This window comes from Hemitrygon akajei, chromosome 24 (assembly GCF_048418815.1).
Source record: "Hemitrygon akajei chromosome 24, sHemAka1.3, whole genome shotgun sequence".
Taxonomy (NCBI): Eukaryota; Metazoa; Chordata; class Chondrichthyes; order Myliobatiformes; family Dasyatidae; genus Hemitrygon; species Hemitrygon akajei.
In genome coordinates, this window is record NC_133147.1 from 31,348,083 (window position 1) to 31,370,548 (window position 22,466).

At 53.8% G+C, this 22,466-nt stretch overlaps 1 protein-coding gene across 1 annotated transcript in view; it reads left to right on the forward strand.

The window, feature by feature from the left end:
- Positions 1-22,466, forward strand: part of dhx34 (DEAH (Asp-Glu-Ala-His) box polypeptide 34) — a 54,899-nt gene that overhangs the window by 29,271 nt on the left and 3,162 nt on the right. The window contains 6 exon segments of the mRNA XM_073028630.1: positions 6,099-6,335; positions 6,570-6,740; positions 7,246-7,360; positions 16,201-16,307; positions 20,159-20,434; positions 21,575-21,751. Of these exon segments, the coding sequence (XP_072884731.1) occupies positions 6,099-6,335; positions 6,570-6,740; positions 7,246-7,360; positions 16,201-16,307; positions 20,159-20,434; positions 21,575-21,751 (1,083 nt within the window).

The window sequence follows — 22,466 nt, forward strand, 5'->3', positions numbered from 1 at the left end:
GAACTTCGTACAAAACACACCGTCAGCGTGAATCACGGGTTCCAGTCGCACGGAGCTACGTACAAAACACACCGTCAGCGTGAATCACGGGTTCCAGTCGCACGGAGCTTCGTACAAAACACACCGTCAGAGTGAATCACGGGTTCCAGTCGCACGGAGCTTCGTACAAAACACACCGTCAGAGTGAATCACGGGTTCCAGTCGCACGGATCGTACAAAACACACCGTCAGCGTGAATCACGGGTTCCAGTCGCACGGATCGTACAAAACACACCGTCAGCGTGAATCACGGGTTTCAGTCGCACGGAGCTTCGTACAAAACACACCGTCAGCGTGAATCACGGGTTCCAGTCACACGGAGCTTCGTACAAAACACACCGTCAGCGTGAATCACGGGTTCCAGTCGCACGGAGCTTCGTACAAAACACACCGTCAGCGTGAATCACGGGTTCCAGTCGCACGGAGCTTCGTACAAAACACACCGTCAGAGTGAATCACGGGTTCCAGTCGCACGGATCGTACAAAACACACCGTCAGCGTGAATCACGGGTTCCAGTCGCACGGAGCTTCGTACAAAACACACCGTCAGCGTGAATCACGGGTTCCAGTCGCACGGATCGTACAAAACACACCGTCAGCGTGAATCACGGGTTCCAGTCGCACGGAGCTTCGTACAAAACACACCATCAGCGTGAATCACGGGTTCCAGTCGCACGGATCGTACAAAACACACCGTCAGCGTGAATCACGGGTTCCAGTCGCACGGAGCTTCGTACAAAACACACCGTCAGTGTGAATCACGGGTTCCAGTCGCACGGAGCTTCGTACAAAACACACCGTCAGCGTGACTCACGGGTTCCAGTCGCACGGAGCTTCGTACAAAACACACCGTCAGCGTGAATCACGGGTTCCAGTCGCACGGAGCTTCGTACAAAACACACCGTCAGCGTGAATCACGGGTTCCAGTCGCACGGATCGTACAAAACACACCGTCAGCATGAATCACGGGTTCCAGTCGCACGGATCGTACAAAACACACCGTCAGCGTGAATCACGGGTTCCAGTCGCACGGAGCTTCGTACAAAACACACCGTCAGCGTGAATCACGGGTTCCAGTCGCACGGAGCTTCGTACAAAACACACCGTCAGCATGAATCACGGGTTCCAGTCGCACGGATCGTACAAAACACACCGTCAGCGTGAATCATGGGTTCCAGTCGCACGGAGCTTCGTACAAAACACACCGTCAGCGTGAATCACGGGTTCCAGTCGCACGGATCGTACAAAACACACCGTCAGCGTGAATCACGGGTTCCAGTCGCACGGAGCTTCGTACAAAACACACCGTCAGCGTGAATCACGGGTTCCAGTCGCACGGAGCTTCGTACAAAACACACCGTCAGAGTGAATCACGGGTTCCAGTCGCACGGATCGTACAAAACACACCGTCAGCGTGAATCACGGGTTCCAGTCGCACGGAGCTTCGTACAAAACACACCGTCAGCGTGAATCACGGGTTCCAGTCGCACGGATCGTACAAAACACACCGTCAGCGTGAATCACGGGTTCCAGTCGCACGGAGCTTCGTACAAAACACACCATCAGCGTGAATCACGGGTTCCAGTCGCACGGATCGTACAAAACACACCGTCAGCGTGAATCACGGGTTCCAGTCGCACGGAGCTTCGTACAAAACACACCGTCAGTGTGAATCACGGGTTCCAGTCGCACGGAGCTTCGTACAAAACACACCGTCAGCGTGACTCACGGGTTCCAGTCGCACGGAGCTTCGTACAAAACACACCGTCAGCGTGAATCACGGGTTCCAGTCGCACGGAGCTTCGTACAAAACACACCGTCAGCGTGAATCACGGGTTCCAGTCGCACGGATCGTACAAAACACACCGTCAGCATGAATCACGGGTTCCAGTCGCACGGATCGTACAAAACACACCGTCAGCGTGAATCACGGGTTCCAGTCGCACGGAGCTTCGTACAAAACACACCGTCAGCGTGAATCACGGGTTCCAGTCGCACGGAGCTTCGTACAAAACACACCGTCAGCATGAATCACGGGTTCCAGTCGCACGGATCGTACAAAACACACCGTCAGCGTGAATCATGGGTTCCAGTCGCATGGAGCTTCGTACAAAACACACCGTCAGCGTGAATCACGGGTTCCAGTCGCACGGATCGTACAAAACACACCGTCAGCATGAATCACGGGTTCCAGTCGCACGGAGCTTCGTACAAAACACACCGTCAGCGTGAATCACGGGTTCCAGTCGCACGGATCGTACAAAACACACCGTCAGCATGAATCACGGGTTCCAGTCGCACGGATCGTACAAAACACACCGTCAGCGTGAATCACGGGTTCCAGTCGCACGGATCGTACAAAACACACCGTCAGCGTGAATCATGGGTTCCAGTCGCACGGAGCTTCGTACAAAACACACCGTCAGCGTGAATCACGGGTTCCAGTCGCACGGATCGTACAAAACACACCGTCAGCATGAATCACGGGTTCCAGTCGCACGGATCGTACAAAACACACCGTCAGCGTGAATCACGGGTTCCAGTCGCACGGAGCTTCGTACAAAACACACCGTCAGCGTGAATCACGGGTTCCAGTCGCACGGAGCTTCGTACAAAACACACCGTCAGCATGAATCACGGGTTCCAGTCGCACGGATCGTACAAAACACACCGTCAGCGTGAATCATGGGTTCCAGTCGCACGGAGCTTCGTACAAAACACACCGTCAGCGTGAATCACGGGTTCCAGTCGCACGGATCGTACAAAACACACCGTCAGCGTGAATCACGGGTTCCAGTCGCACGGAGCTTCGTACAAAACACACCGTCAGCGTGAATCACGGGTTCCAGTCGCACGGATCGTACAAAACACACCGTCAGCATGAATCACGGGTTCCAGTCGCACGGATCGTACAAAACACACCGTCAGCGTGAATCACGGGTTCCAGTCGCACGGATCGTACAAAACACACCGTCAGCATGAATCACGGGTTCCAGTCGCACGGATCGTACAAAACACACCGTCAGCGTGAATCACGGGTTCCAGTCGCACGGAGCTTCGTACAAAACACACCGTCAGCGTGAATCACGGGTTCCAGTCGCACGGATCGTACAAAACACACCGTCAGCATGAATCACGGGTTCCAGTCGCACGGATCGTACAAAACACACCGTCAGCGTGAATCACGGGTTCCAGTCGCACGGAGCTTCGTACAAAACACACCGTCAGCGTGAATCACGGGTTCCAGTCGCACGGAGCTTCGTACAAAACACACCGTCAGCGTGAATCACGGGTTCCAGTCGCACGGAGCTTCGTACAAAACTCACTGTCAGCGTGAATCACGGGTTCCAGTCGCACGGAGCTTCGTACAAAACACACCGTCAGCGTGAATCACGGGTTCCAGTCGCACGGAGCTTCGTACAAAACTCACCGTCAGCGTGAATCACGGGTTCCAGTCGCACGGAGCTTCGTACAAAACACACCGTCAGCGTGAATCACGGGTTCCAGTCGCACGGAGCTTCGTACAAAACACACCGTCAGCGTGAATCACGGGTTCCAGTCGCACGGAGCTTCGTACAAAACTCACCGTCAGCGTGAATCACGGGTTCCAGTCGCACGGAGCTTCGTACAAAACACACCGTCAGCGTGAATCACGTGTTCCAGTCGTACGGAGCTTCGTACAAAACACACCGTCAGCGTGAATCACGGGTTCCAGTCGCACGGAGCTTCGTACAAAACACACCGTCAGCGTGAATCACGGGTTCCAGTCGCACGGAGCTTCGTACAAAACACACCGTCAGTGTGAATCACGGGTTCCAGTCGCACGGAGCTTCGTACAAAACACACCGTCAGCGTGAATCACGGGTTCCAGTCGCACGGATCGTACAAAACACACCGTCAGCGTGAATCACGGGTTCCAGTCGCACGGAACTTCGTAGCAGAATCACATTTGAAGAATGTGGTGTGGAAGAAACAGTTTTGTGAGCTGTCTGCAGGACATTGTCGTTGGTCACGTTGCTCATTGGTACCATCTTGACTGGAGTATGAGCCTCCCAGATGGTATGTTGCCTCCCGGGGTCAGGGACGTCTCGATCTTGTCCATAGCATTCTTAAGTGGGGACGTTGAGCAGCCAGGAGCCATGGTAGATGGCTACACATTGTTAACAATGACATGGTTAGGAAAAGGGATGAGGTCCTGCAAAGTGAAAATTAGGGAGTTGGGAAGGAAGCTGAAAATCGGGGTCTCAAGAGTACAGGAGATGGGATGTTATGTTGAAATTGTATGAGACGTTGGTAAGGCATAACTTGGAGTATTATGTGCAGTTTTGGTCACCTACCGACAGGAAAGACGTAAGTGAGGTTGAAAGAGCACAGAGGAAAATTACAAGGATTTTGCCGGAACTGGAGGACCTGAGTTATAGGGAAAGATTGAATAGGTTAGGACTTTATTCCTTGGAATGTAGAAGACTTAGAGGAGATTTGATAGAGGTTTACACAATAATGAGGGGTATAGACAGGATAAATGCAAAATTATGCATTTGTAGATTAAATTCTTGTTCTTCTATGTTATTGTATGTTGTGTACTACAGTGCTTTACACCCTGGTCCAGAGAAACGTCTCATTTGGTGGTATAGGTGTACACAGTCGGCCCTCCTTATCCACGGATTCCGCACGCGCGAATTCAACCAACCGCGAATCGCGAAAACCCGGAAGTGCTCTTCCAGCACTCATTGTTTGAGCATGTACAGACTTTTTTTTCTTGTCACTATTCCCTGAAAAATGGAGTATAACAACCATTTTACATAGCATTTACATTGTATTAGGTATTATAAGTAATCTAGAGATGATTTAAAGTATACGGGAGGATGTGCGTGGGTTTTCGTGGATCGGGATCGGAAAAAATCGGAAGTTCTCTTACTAAGTAAGTCGGAACTGGTACATCCGGTATTATTTAGCATCAGTTAGTCAAACGTTTGTATATATTTTACCTTTCTAAGCATATAAAACACTTAAGAACGTATGTTTCAGCGCCGGGCTCGGGAACAGAAGTTCTCGGGACTCGGGACAGATCGCTCCCTAGTGCGCTCTCCACCGTGCCGGGTTGATGTGGAGGATCAAAAACTCAAAACCCCAAAACCCAGTATTTAAACCACTGCGTTGCTTAGCTTTCTTCGGGGCATAGCCTTTCTCACTTTATCCTTAAAAATTGTTCCGATCGTTGACCGACCAAGCCTAACGCTTTTCCAATGACCGATGGCATTCCACCTCTTTCCAAACGCTTTATTATTTCCACTTTATTTTCAATTGTGATCGTGATTTTCATGAACGGAAACACTGCACATTCAGAGCTCTGGCGCTGGGTCCTAATGTCCTCCGGATTGAGACAGGTTAAATAAGGGACTTGAGCATCCGTGAATTTTGGTATCCGTGAGGGGTCCCGGAACCAGTCCCCCGCGGATAAGGAGGGCTGACTGTATAGTCAAATGACAATAGAGGGGAAATGCAAGCAGAGGTCACGGGTTAAAGGTGACATGTTTAAGGAAAACTTCTTCACTCAGAGGGTGGCAAGAGCGTGGAGTGAGCTCCCAGTACAAGTGGTGCATGCGAGCTTGATTTCAATGTTGAAGAGAAGTTTGGATAGGTACATGGATGGGAGGGGTAGAGAGGGCTATTGTGCTGGTCGATGGGAGTGAGCAGTTTAAATGGTTGAGCCTGGGCTAGATGGGCCGAAGAGCCTGTTTCTCTGCTGTACTTTCCAATGACTCTAGCAGATTCTGGAAGCCTAGCAAGATGCTGGAGGAACTTGGCGTCTGTGGAGAGGAATGAACAGTTGACGTTTTGGGCTGAGACTGGAAAGGGGGGCAGAAGGACCCCGAATAAGGAGGTGCGGGGACGGGGAGGAGGTGAGGCCAGGTGCGTGGGGATGAAGCGAGAGGCTGGGTGGCGATGGCGGAAGAAGGTGGAGTCCGAGAGGAGCATGGCAGAAAGGGAAGCGGAGGGAGGAGATAGTGAGGGTGGAGAGGAGAAGGGTGAGCTGACCTCTACCTCCTGTGGTTCAGACGCTGTTGAAGGACCATCGGCTGCTGGAGCAGGAGGGGGACGGCTCCGGCAGGGGCAGTTACCAACGGCAGAAGCGTCACCGGGAGCGCCAGCAGCTGCGGCTGGTGAAGCGAGAACACGAGCAGCGGGACGGACGCAGGCGCAAGGTGCTGCGGCTGGAGGACGAGGGGCAGGGGTCCTCGGGGGACGAGGGGCCGCACCGCTCAGAGAGCCAGCGCGGTGAGGTGGACATTCAGGTACGCGACGGACTGCCGCGCTCTCTCCGGTTCCTGGACGTGCTCTGTCTCCGTGTGTGTCTCCCTCCCCCTCTGGGTACTCTGTCGGTTGTGTGCACGCCAGTGTCTGTGAATCTCTCTCTCCGCTCCCTTTAATATCTCTACATGCTGTCACCTCACTGTCTACTTCTCTGTTCAACCCATCCGCTCCCCCTCCCTGTCTCCATTCCTCGAACCCTCCCCCCCGCCTCGCAGGATGTGAACTTTAAGCTGCGCCACAACGTGGATGAGCTGTGCGCCGTGGCGCTCTCCCAGCGGCTCTCCGCTCGCTCTTTCCAGCTGCTGAAGCTGCTGGTGTGTCGCGGTCTCTACCCTCAGCTGGCCATGCTGGACGAGTTCAACAGCCGGCGCAAGGACTCTGAGCAGGTGAGGGGCGGGGGCAACACACCCGGGGTGTCTACGTCTCTCTCCGCTCGCCTTCTCCCCTCGCCGATGCTCGTCACTCCCTGTCAACTCCGATCCCCGCGTCTTTCTCTACTGACACTCCCTGCTCTCAGCAGCCCCTCCCTGCCCTTTGACCTCTCATCCCTGTCTAATCCCCCTCAGTTTCTCACCACGTCGTTCCTCATCCCCCAAATCGGTTTTATCCCTCGTTATTCCTCTCCCTGATGAAGTGTTTGTTACCCCTCAGCTTCACCTGTTACCCTCACATTCCTTTTCCTCTCTCCCACTATTTCGTCAGCCCCTTCATTCTGGTCAGTCCCCTCACGTCTCCCCTTATTATCTCAACCCCTTCCCCCGACATCCACTCCAACCCTTCTTGCCCGCCCGAGGCTCCTGCCTCTCTCCTCTTGCCTTCCTCCTTCCCTCGTTGTCCTCGCGCTCACTCTTCCCCACTCTCAATCCGCTTCTTGCTCACTCTCTGATGCAGATCTTCCACACCCAGAACAAGGCGGGCGTTGTGCTCCATCCCACCAGTGTGTTCAGCTCCAATCCGAGCCTGCTCCATGTTGACGAGGAGGGGGACAGCCACAGAGACAGACCGGGTAGGTCCTGTGCTTGGCTTGAAATTCGCCAGAATCTTGCCTGGAACGGAGGAGCACTTTAAAAAAATTTTTATTTAGAGATACAATGTGGTAACAGGCCAACGAGCCCGTGCTGCCCAGTTAACCCATGTGACCAATTAACCGACTCACCGGTAAGTCTGTGGAAAGTGGGAGGAAATATTTCAGCCATGATGGAATGGCAGGGCAGGCTTAATGGGCCAAATGGCCTAACCCTGCTCCTATGTCTCGTGGTCTCATCACCTACTAGGCCGCACGTCTTCGGAGTTACAGGGAGTGATGAGTCAGCCGGCTCTCTTCCCACTGGGGCGCCACGGGCTGAGGAGGTTGTTAGATTTGTAAAATTATGCAGGCTATAGATCAACGAGATTGTCACACGGTTTATCACAGGGTTTGTTTGTTATGTGCCGTGCTGTATGACGTGGGCAACCGTGGTCTATCCCTGACCGTGATTGTTCTTGGCAAATTTTTCTACGGATGTGGTTTGCCATTGGCTTGTTCTGGGCAGTGTCTTCACAAGACGGGTGACCCCGGCCATTATCGATACTCTTCGGAGACTTGTGATATGCAACAGCTTCTCATACGACCATTTACCACCTGCCCCGTGACTTCACGTGACCCTGATCGGGGGGTGGGGGGGGGGGGCTAAGCAGATGCTGCACCTCGCCCCAGGGTGACCTGCAGGCTAGCGGAGGGAAGGAGCGCCTTACACCTCCTTTGGTAGAGATGAATCTCCACCCTGCCACTCTGTCACAGAGTAGGAGAGTTTTAAAGTCAGAGACACAAGTTTTGGGAGAGGGACAAGATTAAATGGGGACCCAGGGGGCAGCTTTCCCACATGCGGAGTGCGCTGCCAGAGGAAGGGAAGGGTCAGAAGCAACCCCGGGGTCAGACGCAGGGCCAGTGGCAGTTGGTGGCAACTATTCTATTAGTTTTACTCCAGTCATGGAGACAGACAGAGCAAGGTGAGGTCCTGCCCTGGAACAAGGCAAACAATACCAGAGCTTTTCTTACCTGCTGGGTGACTGAAGTGTCAGTCGGAACTTGCTTTGGGTCCGGTGACCACCATTCTACTAGTTTTGGAATATTTAAGGAGACAGACAGAACGGGGTAAATTCCTGAATTGGAGCAGGGCCAACCTTGAGGGCATTGGGCAGGATTTAGCTGAAACTGAGGGAGGGGCTGGCCATGTTGAATGTTTATTTCTCAGAGCTCAGGAGAGTGAGGAGTGATCTCCTAGAAGTTTACAAAATCGTGCAGTGTATGGATAAGGCGGACGGCCATAGCCAGGGCCGGGGAGTCTAAAACTAGAGGGAACCGATAAAGGATGAGAAGGGAGAGATTTGGAGGAGGACTGAGAGGTAACTTCATCACACAGAGGGTAGAGAATACCTGGAATGAGCTGCCAGAGGAAATGATTGAGGCAGGTACAATTCAAGAGGCATTTGGATCGGTACATGGAGGGGAGATGCTTGGAGGGTTATGGAGCAACAAATGTGCACAATTAGCACAGGCAGGGAGGATTCTGTGGTCAGAATAGACCAGATAGGCCGAAAGCCATGTTTATACGCTCTGTTACTGCCAAAGATTTCAGGACGGAGTGAAACTCTTCCTTCAAAGGAGGACACAACTAATTGAGAAAAAATTAGTGGGATGTTAGAGGACTAGGAAACTTTTAAAAACCAACTTTAAAAAAAACATAAGGTGAGAAAAGATGAAATGCGTAGTGAAGCTAGCCAATAACTTCAAAGAGGATACCAGAAGTTTTTTCAGAGATGTAAAAGGAGGTGATTGATTCTCACAGCTACCTGGACTATATCTCTTCCCACCCTTTCACGTGTAAAAATGCCATCCCCTTCTCTCAATTCCTCCATCTCCACCACATCTGCTCTTAGGATGAGGCTTTTCATTCCAGAACTAATGAGCTTCTCCAGAGAAAGGGCTTTTTCTTCCTCCACTATCAACTCTGCCCTCACCTGCATCTCGTCCATTTCACGCACGTCTGCCCTCGCCCCAATCAACTGCCACCGCACCAGGTTCCTCTTGTCCTCATCTACCACCCGACCAGCCTCCGCATCCAGCGCACGATTCCCCGTAACTTCCACCATCTTTCCTTGCTCCCCCACCCCTGCACTTTCTGCTTTCCGTAGGGATCGCTCCCTACTCAACTCCCTTGTCCATTCGTCCCTCCCCATCCTTGCAAGCGGAACAAGTGCTGCACCTGCCCCTACACCACCTCCCTCACTACCATTCAGGGCCCCAAACAGTCCTTCCAGGTGAGGCGACACTTCACACGTTGGGGTTGGGGTAATATACTGTTTCCGGTGCTCCCGTGGAGGTCTCCCGTATGCCGGTGAGCACCTGTGTTCCATCCGCCATGAAAAAGTGGGATCTCCCATTCTACTTCCCATTCCTATTGCTATTCTGACAGTCCATGGCCCCCTCTACGGTCCCACCCAGGTTGGGGGAACAACACCTTACCTTCTGTCTGGGTAGCCTGGACTCCAACCTGATGGCATGAACATCGATTTCTTGAACTTCTGGTAATTGCACCCCTTTCTCCTCACCCCCCCTTGTCCACCATTTCCCATTCCCCCTCTCACCCTACTCCCTCCCTACCCATCACCTCCCTCGTGTTCCTCCTCCTTCCTTTTCTTCCATAGGTGCTATCCTCCTATCAGATTCCCCCTACTCCAGCCCTTTATCGCTTTCACCAATCGACCTCCCAGCTCTTTACTTCCCCTCTCCCAGCCTCACCTATCACCTACTACCTTGTACTCCCTCCTCTCCACCCTGCACCTCTTGCTCTGACCCAGTTTCTGTTCTCCAGTCCTGATGAAGGGTCTCGGCACAAAATGTTGTATGTACTTTTCCAAAGACGCTGCCCGGCCTGCTGAGTTCCTCCAGCATCTTACAAAGAGAGACGAGAGTGGATGTTGGACTGCTGGGAAATGGCACTGGAGAGATAGTAATGGGGTACAAAAACATGGCAGACCAACTTAATTATATTTCATGGAAGATGCTAACAACGTGCCGGAGGTTCGAGAGTGGGGGCGCGGAGGTTCGAGAGTGGGGGCGCGGAGGTGAGAGTGGGGGCAGTTGCTTTAACTAGGGAGAAGGTGCCTGTGAAATTGGAAGGTCTGAAGGTGGTTAAGTCACCTGGGCCAGATCGGCGACACCCCAGGGTTCGGAAAATGGCAGCGAAACAGATTGTGCGGGCATCTTTCAAGAATCCCTAGATTCTGCAATGGTTCCGTGAGACTGGAACATTGTAAATGTAACTCCACTCTTCAAGAGGGAGAAGAAGGAAGATTATCGGCGACGCACACAAAATGCTGGTGGAACGCAGCAGGCCAGGCAACATCTATAGGGAGAAACACTGTTGACGTTTCGGGCCGAGACCCTTCGTCAGCGAGTTAGCCTGACCTCAGAGGATGGGTAGATGCTGAAGTCCGTTGTTAAAGATGAAGTTTCAGGACACTTGGAGTTGCATAATAAACTAGGCCAAAGTCAGAATGTTTCTTTAAGTTGAGAGGAAGCCTTGTTCGACAAATCTTTTGAAATTCTCCGAGGAAATAACAGACAGGATTTTGTGGATGTCGTGTACTTGGATTTTCAAAAGGCCTCTGACAAGAGGCTGTGCACAAAGCTGCTTAACAAGATAAAAACCCATCCAAGATGCTATCATGGATAGAAGATCGGCTTACCGACCAGAGGCAGTGTTGGAGTAAAGAGGGCCTTTTCTGCTTGGCTTCTAGTGGTGTTCCGCGGGGGTGGGTTATGGGACCGCTTCTTTTCGCGTTGCACGTCAGTGATTTGCATGACGGAATTGATGGCTTTGTGACCGAGTTTGTGCACGATATGAAGATAGGTGGAGGGACAGGTGGTGCCGAGGGAGTAGGGAGACTGCAGAAGGAATTGGACGTGGTGGGAGAATGGGCAAAGAAGTGGCAGATGGAATAATATATGGTCGTGCACTATTTTCTAAAGGGGGAGAAAATTCAATAATCAGCAGTGCCAAGAGACCTGGAAGTCCTTGTGCTGGATTCCAAAAGGTTACCTCGCAGTGTGAGTCGGTGGTAAGGAAGGACAATAGAACGCTAGCAGTCATTCTGAGAAGACGAGAATACAAGAGCAGCGATGTGTTGCTGAGATTTAGAAGGCATTAGTCAGACTTCACTTGGATTATTGTGAGCTGTTTTTGACCTGTTATCTAAGAAAAGATGCGCTGCCATTGGAGAATATCCTGAGGGGGTTCACGAGAACAATTCGGGAATGTAACAGTATGAATGAGGAGACTTTGATGGCTCTGGGCCTGTACTTACTGGAGTTGAGAAGAATGAGGGGGGATCTCATGCCAGCTTATCAAGTATTGAAAGTCGTAGACAGAGTGGATGTGGAAAGGATGTTTCCCATGGTGGGGGAGTCTAGGACTAGAGGGCACGGCCTCAGAGTAGAGGGACGTTTATTTAGAACAGAGATGAGGAGGAATTTCTTTTTCTACAGGGTGGTGAATCTGTGGAATTCACTGCCGTAGATGGCTGTAGAGGCCAAGTAATTCAGTATATTTCAAGCAGTTTCTTGGTTAGTTAGGACATCGGAGGCAGGAGAATCAGTTTGAGAGGGATAATGATTCAGTCATAATCGAATAGCGGAGCAGAGTCAATGGGCTGAATGGCTTAGTTGTGCTCCTATGTCTGATGGTCTTCCCCTGCGCCGTCCCATCACACACTCCCAGGGTCAGACACAGAGTGAAACTCCCTCCACACCGTCCCATCACACACTCCCGGGGTCAGACACAGGGTGAATCCCCATCCGCCCCGTCCCATCACACACTCCCGGGGTCAGACACAGAGTGAATCCCCCTCCGCCCCGACCCATCACACACTCCCGGGGTCAGACACAGAGTGAATCTCCCTCCACACTGTCCCATCACACACTCCCGGGGTCAGACACAGAGTGAATCTCCCTTCAAACCGTTTCATCACACACTCCCAGGTTCAGACACAGAGTGAAACCCCCTCCACACCGTCCCATCATACACTCCCAGGGTCAGACACAGAGTGAAACTCCCTCCACACCGTCCCATCACACACTCCCAGGGTCAGACACAGAGTGAATCCCCCTCCACACCGTCCCATCACACACTCCTGGGGTCAGACACGAGTGAAACCCCCTCCACACCGTCCCATCACACACTCCCGGGGTCAGACACAGAGTGAATCTCCCTCCACACCGTCCCATCACACATTCCTGGGGTCAGACACAGAGTGAAACTCCCTCCACATCGTCCCATCACACACTCCCAGGGTCAGACACAGAGTGAAACCCCCTCCACACCGTCTCATCACACACTTCCGGGGTCAGACACAGAGTGAATCCCCCTCCACACCGTCCCATCACACACACCTGGGATCAGACACGAGTGAAACCCCCTCCACACCGTCCCATCACACACTCCCGGGGTCAGACACAGAGTGAAACCCCCTCCGCCCCGTCCCAACACACACTCCCGGGGTCAGATACAGAGTGAAACCCCCTCCACACCGTCCCATCACACACTCCCAGGGTCAGACACAGAGTGAATCCCCCTCCACACCGTCCCATCACACACTCCTGGGGTCAGACACGAGTGAAACCCCCTCCACACCGTCCCATCGCACACTCCCGGGGTCAGACACAGAGTGAATCCCCCTCCACCCCGTCCCATCGCACACTCCCGGGGTCAGACAGAGAGTGAAACCACCTCCACACCGTCCCATCGCACACTCCCGGGGTCAGACACAGAGTGAAACCCCCTCCACACCGTCCCATCACACACTCCCGGGGTCAGACACAGAGTGAATCTCCCTCGACACCGTCCCATCACACACTCCCGGGGTCAGACATGGAGTGAAACCCCCTCCACCACGTCCCATCACACACTCCCAGGGTCAGACACAGAGTGAAACCCCCTCCACCCCGTCCCATCACACACTCCCGGGGTCAGACACAGAGTGAAACCCCATCCACCCCGTCAAATTACACACTCCCGGGGTCAAACACAGAGTGAAACCCCCTCCACCCCGTCACATCACACACTCCCGGGGTCAGACACAGAGTGAATCTCCCTCCACCCCGTCACATCACACACTCCCGGGGTCAGACACAGAGTGAAACCCCCTCCACACCATCCCATCACACACTCCCGGGGTCAGACAAAGAGTGAATCTCCCTCCACACCGTCCCATCACACACTCCCGGGGTCAGACACAGAGTGAACTCCCTCCACACCGTCCCATCACACACTCCCGGGGTCAGACACAGAGTGAATCTCCCTCCACACCGTCCCATCACACACTCCCGGGGTCAGACACAGAGTGAAACCCCCTCCACACCGTCCCATCACACTCTCCTGGGGTCAGACACGAGTGAAACCCCCTCCACACCGTCCCATCACACACTCCCGGGGTCAGACACAGAGTGAATCCCCCTCCACACCGTCCCATCACACACTCCCGGGGTCAGACACAGAGTGAATCTCCCTCCACCCCGTCCCATCACACACTCCCGGGGTCAGACACAGAGTGAATCTCCCTCCACACCGTCCCATCACACACTCCCGGGTTCAGACACAGAGTGAATCTCCCTCCACCCCGTCCCATCACACACTCCCGGGGTCAGACACTGAGTGAAACCCCCTCCGCCCCGTCCCATCACACACTCCCGGGGTCAGATACAGAGTGAAACCCCCTCCACACCGTCCCATCACACACTCCCAGGGTCAGACACAGAGTGAATCCCCCTCCACACCGTCCCATCACACACTCCTGGGGTCAGACACGAGTGAAACCCCCTCCACACCGTCCCATCGCACACTCCCGGGGTCAGACACAGAGTGAATCCCCCTCCACCCCGTCCCATCGCACACTCCCGGGGTCAGACACAGAGTGAAACCACCTCCACACCGTCCCATCGCACACTCCCGGGGTCAGACACAGAGTGAAACCCCCTCCACACCGTCCCATCACACACTCCCGGGGTCAGACACAGAGTGAATCTCCCTCGACACCGTCCCATCACACACTCCCGGGGTCAGACATGGAGTGAAACCCCCTCCACCACGTCCCATCACACACTCCCAGGGTCAGACACAGAGTGAAACCCCCTCCACCCCGTCCCATCACACACTCCCGGGGTCAGACAAAGTGTGAAACCCCATCCAACCCGTCAAATTACACACTCCCGGGGTCAAACACAGAGTGAAACCCCCTCCACCCCGTCACATCACACACTCCCGGGGTCAGACACAGAGTGAATCTCCCTCCACCCCGTCACATCACACACTCCCGGGGTCAGACACAGAGTGAAACCCCCTCCACACCATCCCATCACACACTCCCGGGGTCAGACAAAGAGTGAATCTCCCTCCACACCGTCCCATCACACACTCCCGGGGTCAGACACAGAGTGAACTCCCTCCACACCGTCCCATCACACACTCCCGGGGTCAGACACAGAGTGAATCTCCCTCCACACCGTCCCATCACACACTCCCGGGGTCAGACACAGAGTGAAACCCCCTCTGCCCCGTCCCATCACACACTCCCGGGGTCAGACACAGAGTGAAACCCCCTCCACACCGTCCCATCACACTCTCCTGGGGTCAGACACGAGTGAAACCCCCTCCACACCGTCCCATCACACACTCCCGGGGTCAGACACAGAGTGAATCCCCCTCCACACCGTCCCATCACACACTCCCGGGGTCAGACACAGAGTGAATCTCCCTCCACCCCGTCCCATCACACACTCCCGGGGTCAGACACAGAGTGAATCTCCCTCCACACCGTCCCATCACACACTCCCGGGTTCAGACACAGAGTGAATCTCCCTCCACCCCGTCCCATCACACACTCCCGGGGTCAGACACAGAGTGAATCCCCCTCCACACCGTCCCATCACACACTCCTGGGGTCAGACACGAGTGAAACCCCCTCCACACCGTCCCATCGCACACTCCCGGGGTCAGACACAGAGTGAATCCCCCTCCACCCCGTCCCATCGCACACTCCTGGGGTCAGACACAGAGTGAAACCACCTCCACACCGTCCCATCACACACTCCCGGGGTCAGACACAGAGTGAATCTCCCTCCACCCCGTCCCATCACACACTCCTGGGGTCAGACACAGAGTGAAACCCCCTCCACCCCGTCCCATCACACACTCCCGGGGTCAGACACAGAGTGAAAACCCCTCCACCCCATCCCATCACACACTCCCGGGGTCAGACACCGAGTGAAACCCCCTCCACCCCATCCCATCACACACTCCCGGGGTCAGACACCGAGTGAAACCCCCTCCACCCTATCCCATCACACACTCCCGGGGTCAGACACAGAGTGAAACCCCCTCCAACCCGTCCCATCACACACTCCCGGGGTCAGACACAGAGTGAAACCCCCTCCACCCCGTCCCATCACACACTCCCGGGGTCAGACACCGAGTGAAACCCCCTCCACCCCGTCCCACCACACACTCCCGGGGTCAGACACAGAGTGAACTCCCTCCACACCGTCCCATCACACACTCCCGGGGTCAGACACAGAGTGAATCTCCCTCCACACCGTCCCATCACACACTCCCGGGGTCAGACACAGAGTGAATCTCCCTCCACACCGTCCCATCACTCACTCCCGGGGTCAGACACACAGTGAAGCTCCCTCCACACCGTCTCATCATACACTCCCGGGGTCAGACACAAGAGAAAATCTCCCTCCACATGACCACAAAGTGTTTTGCTGATATGTACCATTGTTTCACAGTCTCTTTTCCTTCCCAGGTCAGAGGTCAGAGCAGAGCAAACAGCACCAGCTGCTTGCCTTCGTCTCGTTGCTGGAGACAAACAAACCCTACCTTCTGAACTGTGTCCGCGGCCCTGCACTGCAGGTATTCACTAAACATGGGGTTGCCACTCACCCGCGCTGTGTCGCACTGTCGGTACGCGGGGAGCTTGGGGTCAAAAAGGCCATGGGAGAAAGTAAAGGGGGAGGGGCAAGGAGATAAGCTGAGGGAGGGAAAACGGATAGGGGGTGGTGAAGGGGGTGGGGGATTCCTGGAAGTTCACGAAATCGATGTTCATGCCATCAGGTTGGAGGCCACCAGACAGAAGGTAAGGTGACAGAAGGTAACCGGAGTGTAGCTTCATTGCGACAGTTGGGGAGGCCGTGGATGGATCGGAATGGGAAGTGGAATTAAGATGGATCCCTCTTTTTCTGGTGCTCGGCAGTCGACACCAGGTCTGGCCGACGTACAGGGGGCCACACCGGGAGCACTGGGTGCAGTATACGACTTTAACGGACTCACGTGTGAAGTGTCGCCTCGCCTGGAAGGGCTGTCTGGGGCCCTGAATGGTGGTGAGGGAGGAGGTGTAGGGGCAGGTGTAGCACTTGTTCTGCTTGCAAGGGTAAGTGCCAGGAGGGATGAACGGACAAAGGAATTGTGTGGGGAGCGATCCCGGCAGAAAGTAGGGGGAAAGGAAAGGTGCTTGGTGGTATGAAGCATATCTTTCTCTCTCCTTGCACTGCCGCAAGGCCCTGAGTATGTCTCTGCGGCTCAGAAGGGAAGGGCGGAGAAGAGGTTTGCAGTGGTGCTAGCAGATTTCATAGTAGGAGAAGACTACTCCCAGATGGTGTGTTACCTACCAGGCGCCTGGGTCGGTCCACAGCAGTAAGGGTGGGCTGAACAGTCAGAAGTCATGGTACACACATTGTTCCAAAGGCATCGCTGGGAAAAGAATAGAGAGTTGGGTAGAAAGCAGGGTGGTAATCTCTGGGCTGCTGCCCCTGCCGCGTGCTAGTGAGGGTAAGAATAGGATGATTAGGCAGATGAATGTGAGGCTGAGGAATTGATGCTGGGTTTCAAATTTCTGGATCAGTACAGTACATGGAACTACGATGTTGTGGTCATTACAGTCTTGTCTGTCACAAGGGCAGGAATGGCTGCTGGATATTCTGGGGATTAGACATTTTGGAATGGGCAGGGAGATGAGGGAATGGCATTGCTAATCAGGGATCGAATCACAGCTGCAGAAAGGGAGGACATCGGGGAAGGTTGTCCACTGAGTCAGTGTGGCTGGGAGTCGGAAACAGGAAGCGAGCAGTCACTCTATTGGGAGTATTCTACAGTAACAGAGACACTGAGGAACGGATTAGGAGGTAGATTTTGGAAAGGTGCAAAATAACAGGGATGTTGTCATGGGGGTCTTCATTAATTGGTACTTCCTTGGCACAAGAAGTTTAGGTGGGGCACAATTTGTTAGCTGTGTCCAGGAAGGATTTCTGATGTGGACAGACCAATCAGAGGAAAGTCTTACTGCGTCTGGTACTAAGTCTGGTGACAGATCTCTCAGTGGAGATGATGACCAGAACTCCCTGTCTTTTTGCATAGCCATGGACAAGGACAGGATCAGATGGTATTAGGCAAAACTTGGGATCTTAAATTGGTTCAAAGTTCAAAGGAAATTTTGCTATCAAAGTACCTATACATCACCATATACAACCCTGAGATTCATTATACTGTGGGCATACTCAGCAAATCTATAGAATGGTAACTATACCAGTGTCAGGGAGCAGAGGGATCTTGGGGCCCACTTCCATAAGTCCCTCAGAAGCTGCCGCACAAATTGATGGGGTGGTTAAGAAGGTGTATGGTATTAGTCTGGGGACTGAGTTCTGTCATTGCTGGAGTTTTGAAGCAGGTCAGTTTGAAGAGGTCTCTGAACAACTACCATCAGCCTATCCCCTGTGGAACCAGAGGAGCCAACACTCGTGACCACTGTTACGCCACCTTCAGGAATGCATGCTGTGCCATCTCACACTCGCACTTTGGAAAGTCTAAGGCTTCTACTCCCAGCACATAACCAGAGACTAACGACCGAGGACCGACAAAGGGGAGGGGTGCTTACAGGACTGCCTTCAGTTGGTGGACTGGGCAAGATTTAGGGATTCATCTTTGAGTCTAAATGTCTCTTCATTGAGACATGTGAGGATGAATGTGTGCCTTCGAGAACATACCAGACATACCCAAGTCAAAAACTGTGGATGAACCAGGAGATTCGTAGTCTGCTGAGGGCTAGATGTGTGGCATTTAAGACCAGTGGTCCAGAAATGTACAAGTCCATGTATCCCGCCTGATTGCAGAAATCTGGAAATTTCGTCAGTCCCAAATGAGTTTGAGATTCGATGAGAAAAAGAGACACATGATGAAGTGTTGACTAGAAAAGACACGATAAATGAAAATTCTCACAAAGAAGAGCCTGAACGCAGAAGGTCTAGACACAAGCAAAATCCTAGAACTCTAACATATCCTGAGTTAGGAAGTCCTTTAGACCTTTTCCAAGCTCTGCGTTCAGCTATTGTTAATTAACCAGGTTAATTAAACCCGAAGGTGTAATGTTAGAAAGCTCCACCCGCGGAGGGATGGAAACGAGGTTCACCGATTATGTTTTCCAAAAAAACGAGCATTTGGGAAAAAAGCTATGCGAGAGGCTGACGCAGGCGCGAACAAGAGAGAAACGCAGGAACGATTAGAAGCTAAGAACATGAACTGTTAAGAGTGGAATTAGTAGTGAGTGTCTTCACCCAACTAACTTGAAAAGCTCAGGGAAAAACCCCTGGAGGAGAGACAATAGCGATAAAAGATTTATTGAAACTACGGCTATAGGATGCAGCAGCTCTAAGCAGACAATATCAGCAGAGACAAGTGTCCAAGATCCCTTCCATGTAGTCGGGAATTAGTTCTGTAAAATCATACCAAGGTCAAGTTTTTTTTGTACAAGTGGATGACAAACTATTTCGTTTCAATGATGGTGAGGTTCCCAATATTCAACGGACCAGCGTGGGAACGAAATGTGTACTAACGCAGAGGATTTAATGCGGTTGGATGTAGAAGTTTCTTTTCATTCGAAGAATCAGAATTTGATTTTCTGCAAGAACTCAATGTCTGCAAAAGTGATTACTCCTTGCAGAAAATCAAATTCTGATTCTTTGAATGAAAAGAAAATAAATTTGTACGTCCAAGTTGTGATGAGTAAAAAGGAAAGTTTAGTCTGTAAGCTTTTAAATAGAGAATAACACTAGATCTAATTATTTAGAGAGATTAGAGTAATAAAGGAATCTCGCTGATTCTAATTAAAAAAGAGTTTCTTTTATGTCCTGCCTTATATTCCGTCTGGGTAGCCTCCAAGCTGATGGCATGAACATTGATTTCTTGAGCATCTGGTTGATAGACCCCTCCCCTTCACCATTCCCCATTCCCTTTTCCCTCTCTCACCTTCACTCCTTGCCTGCCCATCACCTCCCTCTGGTGCTCCTCCCCCACCTTTTCTTTCTTCTGTGGCCTTCTGTCCTCTCCTATTAGACTCTCCCTTCTTCAGCCCTAAATCTCTTTCACCTGTCAACTTCCCAGCTCCTTACTCCAACCCTCCCCCTCCTGGTTTCACCTGTCACCTGTTTCTTCTTCCCCTCACACCACCTTTTAACTCGACTCATCTTTTTTACTCCAGTCCTGCTGAAGGGTCTCAGCCCGAAATGTCGACGGTACTTTTTTTTCCATAGATGTTGCCTGACCTGATTTCCTCCAGCGTTTTGTGTGGATTTCCAGCATCTGCAGATTTTCCCTTGACTGAGTGAGAGAGGGTGGTGTTTTATTTTACGATATAAACAGACCGTCTCACTGAGTAAATACGTTCAGCAGTAGAATTTCACGCGGTTGCTTTGGGCGTTTTCTCGTGTCTGCAGTATCTCCTGCTGTTGGCTCGCTCCCTGGACACAAGCGCAGACTGCGGCCGATTGGTTGTGGATGGATGGCTGGAACTGGCGCTGGCTGACCCGGGTGTGGGTGTTCAGCTCCTGTCCAACGTCACGAGCCTGCGGGACAGGTGGGACCAGGTCCTCACCGACCAGATTAAACTGACGGAAAGGCATGGCGGCCAGGAGGACGAGGAGAAGCAGCATGATCTTCGGCGCGCGAGGGAATCATTGCGTCGGAAACTCCTGGACTTCCTGGAGGCTGAGGTGAGGAGGGAGTGAGTTTGAGGTTAATAGAGAAGAGGAAGAGGTGAAGAGGAAAGTGGCTCTGAGATTTAATGTGACCATCCATTTCATCAGTAACTGACAGCAACCCTGCTCTGGTGGCAGAACGAATAAGCACTGACTTTCCTCTGTCAACAGGCAGTGTCACTGCCTTCTTTCTCCACTGACGGACCCGTACCCCGGTGTCACACAGTGACGGACCCGTCCCCGCCGGTACCGTACCCCGGTGTCACACAGCGACGGACCCGTCCCCACCGGTACCGTACCCCGGTGTTACACAGCGACGGACCCGTCCCCACCGGTACCGTACCCCGGTGTCACACAGCGACGGACCCGTCCCCACCGGTACCGTACCCCGGTGTCACACACTGTCGGACCCGTCCCCACCGGTACCGTACCCCGGTGTCACACACTGACGGACCCGTCCCCACCGGTACCGTACCCCGGTGTCACACACTGACGGACCCGTCCCCACCGGTACCGTACCCCGGTGTCACACAGTGACGGACCCGTCCCCACCGGTACCGTACCCCGGTGTCACACAGTGACGGACCCGTCCCCACCGGTACCGTACCCCGGTGTCACACAGTGACGGACCCGTCCCCACCGGTACCGTACCCCGGTGTCACACAGTGACGGACCCGTCCCCATCGGTACCGTACCCCGGTGTTATACACTGACAGACCCGACCCCGCCGGTACCGTACCCCGGTGTCACACACTGACGGACCCGCCCCACCGGTACCGTACCCCGGTGTCACACACTGACAGACCCGTCCCCACGGGTACCGTACCCCGGTGTCACACAGTGACAGACCCGTCCCCACCGGTACCGTACCCCGGTGTTATACACTGACAGACCCGTCCCCACCGGTACCGTACCCCGGTGTTATACACTGACAGACCCATCCCCACCGGGACTGTACCCCGGTGTCACGTACTGACAGACCCGTCCCCACCGGTACCATACCCCGGTGTCACACACTGACAGACCCGTCCCCACCGGTACCGTACCCCGGGGTTATACAGTGACGGACCAATCGCCCTGCGTGGGGGTGACTGCTGTTGGGGACTCTGGCCTGCTGATTGACCCTTCGCCGGCCTTCCTGCCCTTCTCGCATAGATTCCATACTCCATTCGTCAGCTGACCGGGCTGGAGAGGAAGAGCCTGTATGTCGGGCCGCAGCTGGTGACAGACATGCCCTTGTTGGAGGTGCTGAGGGCTGGAAAGGAGTGCCACCCCCACCCACTGAAGGGAGGTCTGGCAGTGAACGACTATCTGACCTACAATTGTTTGGCGGTAAGTCTGCGTTGAGCAGGGAGCGGGTGAGGGGGGAAGACAGTGGGGCCATTGGGGCAGGGAGACATGAGGGGTGAGTGAGGGTTCTGCGGGTAAGAGTTGGAGGCATCAGAGGGAGGCGAGAGGGGTCTGGGTGGGACTAGTGTTGGTAGTGTAGAGTGTGGGCGGGTAGGTGTGAGGGGTGCACGTTGAGTGGGAATCGCATGAGAAGAGTTGAGTGGGTGGGAGTATGGTGAGAGTGAGGCAGGAGGTGAGGGGGCGGATAGGTTGAGAAGTGCTTTTTGGGAAAGTCAAGACATGGATGGGGGAGGGGGGTCCCAGGTATTGGGTATGTCACCCCTGGGTGTGGGAGGGGTTCTGGGCGTTGGGAATGTCACCCCTCGGTGTGGGGGGGTCCCGGGCGTTGGGAATGTCACCCCGGGGTGTGGGGGGGGGGTCCCGGGCGTTGGGAATGTCACCCTGGGGTGTGGGGGGGTCCCGGGCGTTGGGAATGTCACCCTGGGGTGTGGGGGGGGGGGTCCCAGGCGTTGGGAATGTCACCCCGGGGTGTTGGGGGGGGGGTCCTGGGCGTTGGGAATGTCACCCCGGGGTGTGGAGGGGGTCCCGGGCATTGGGAATGTCACCCCAGGGTGTGGGGGGGTCCCGGGCATTGGGAATGTCACCCCAGGGTGTGGGGGGGTCCCGGGCGTTGGGAATGTCACCCGGGGGTGTGGGG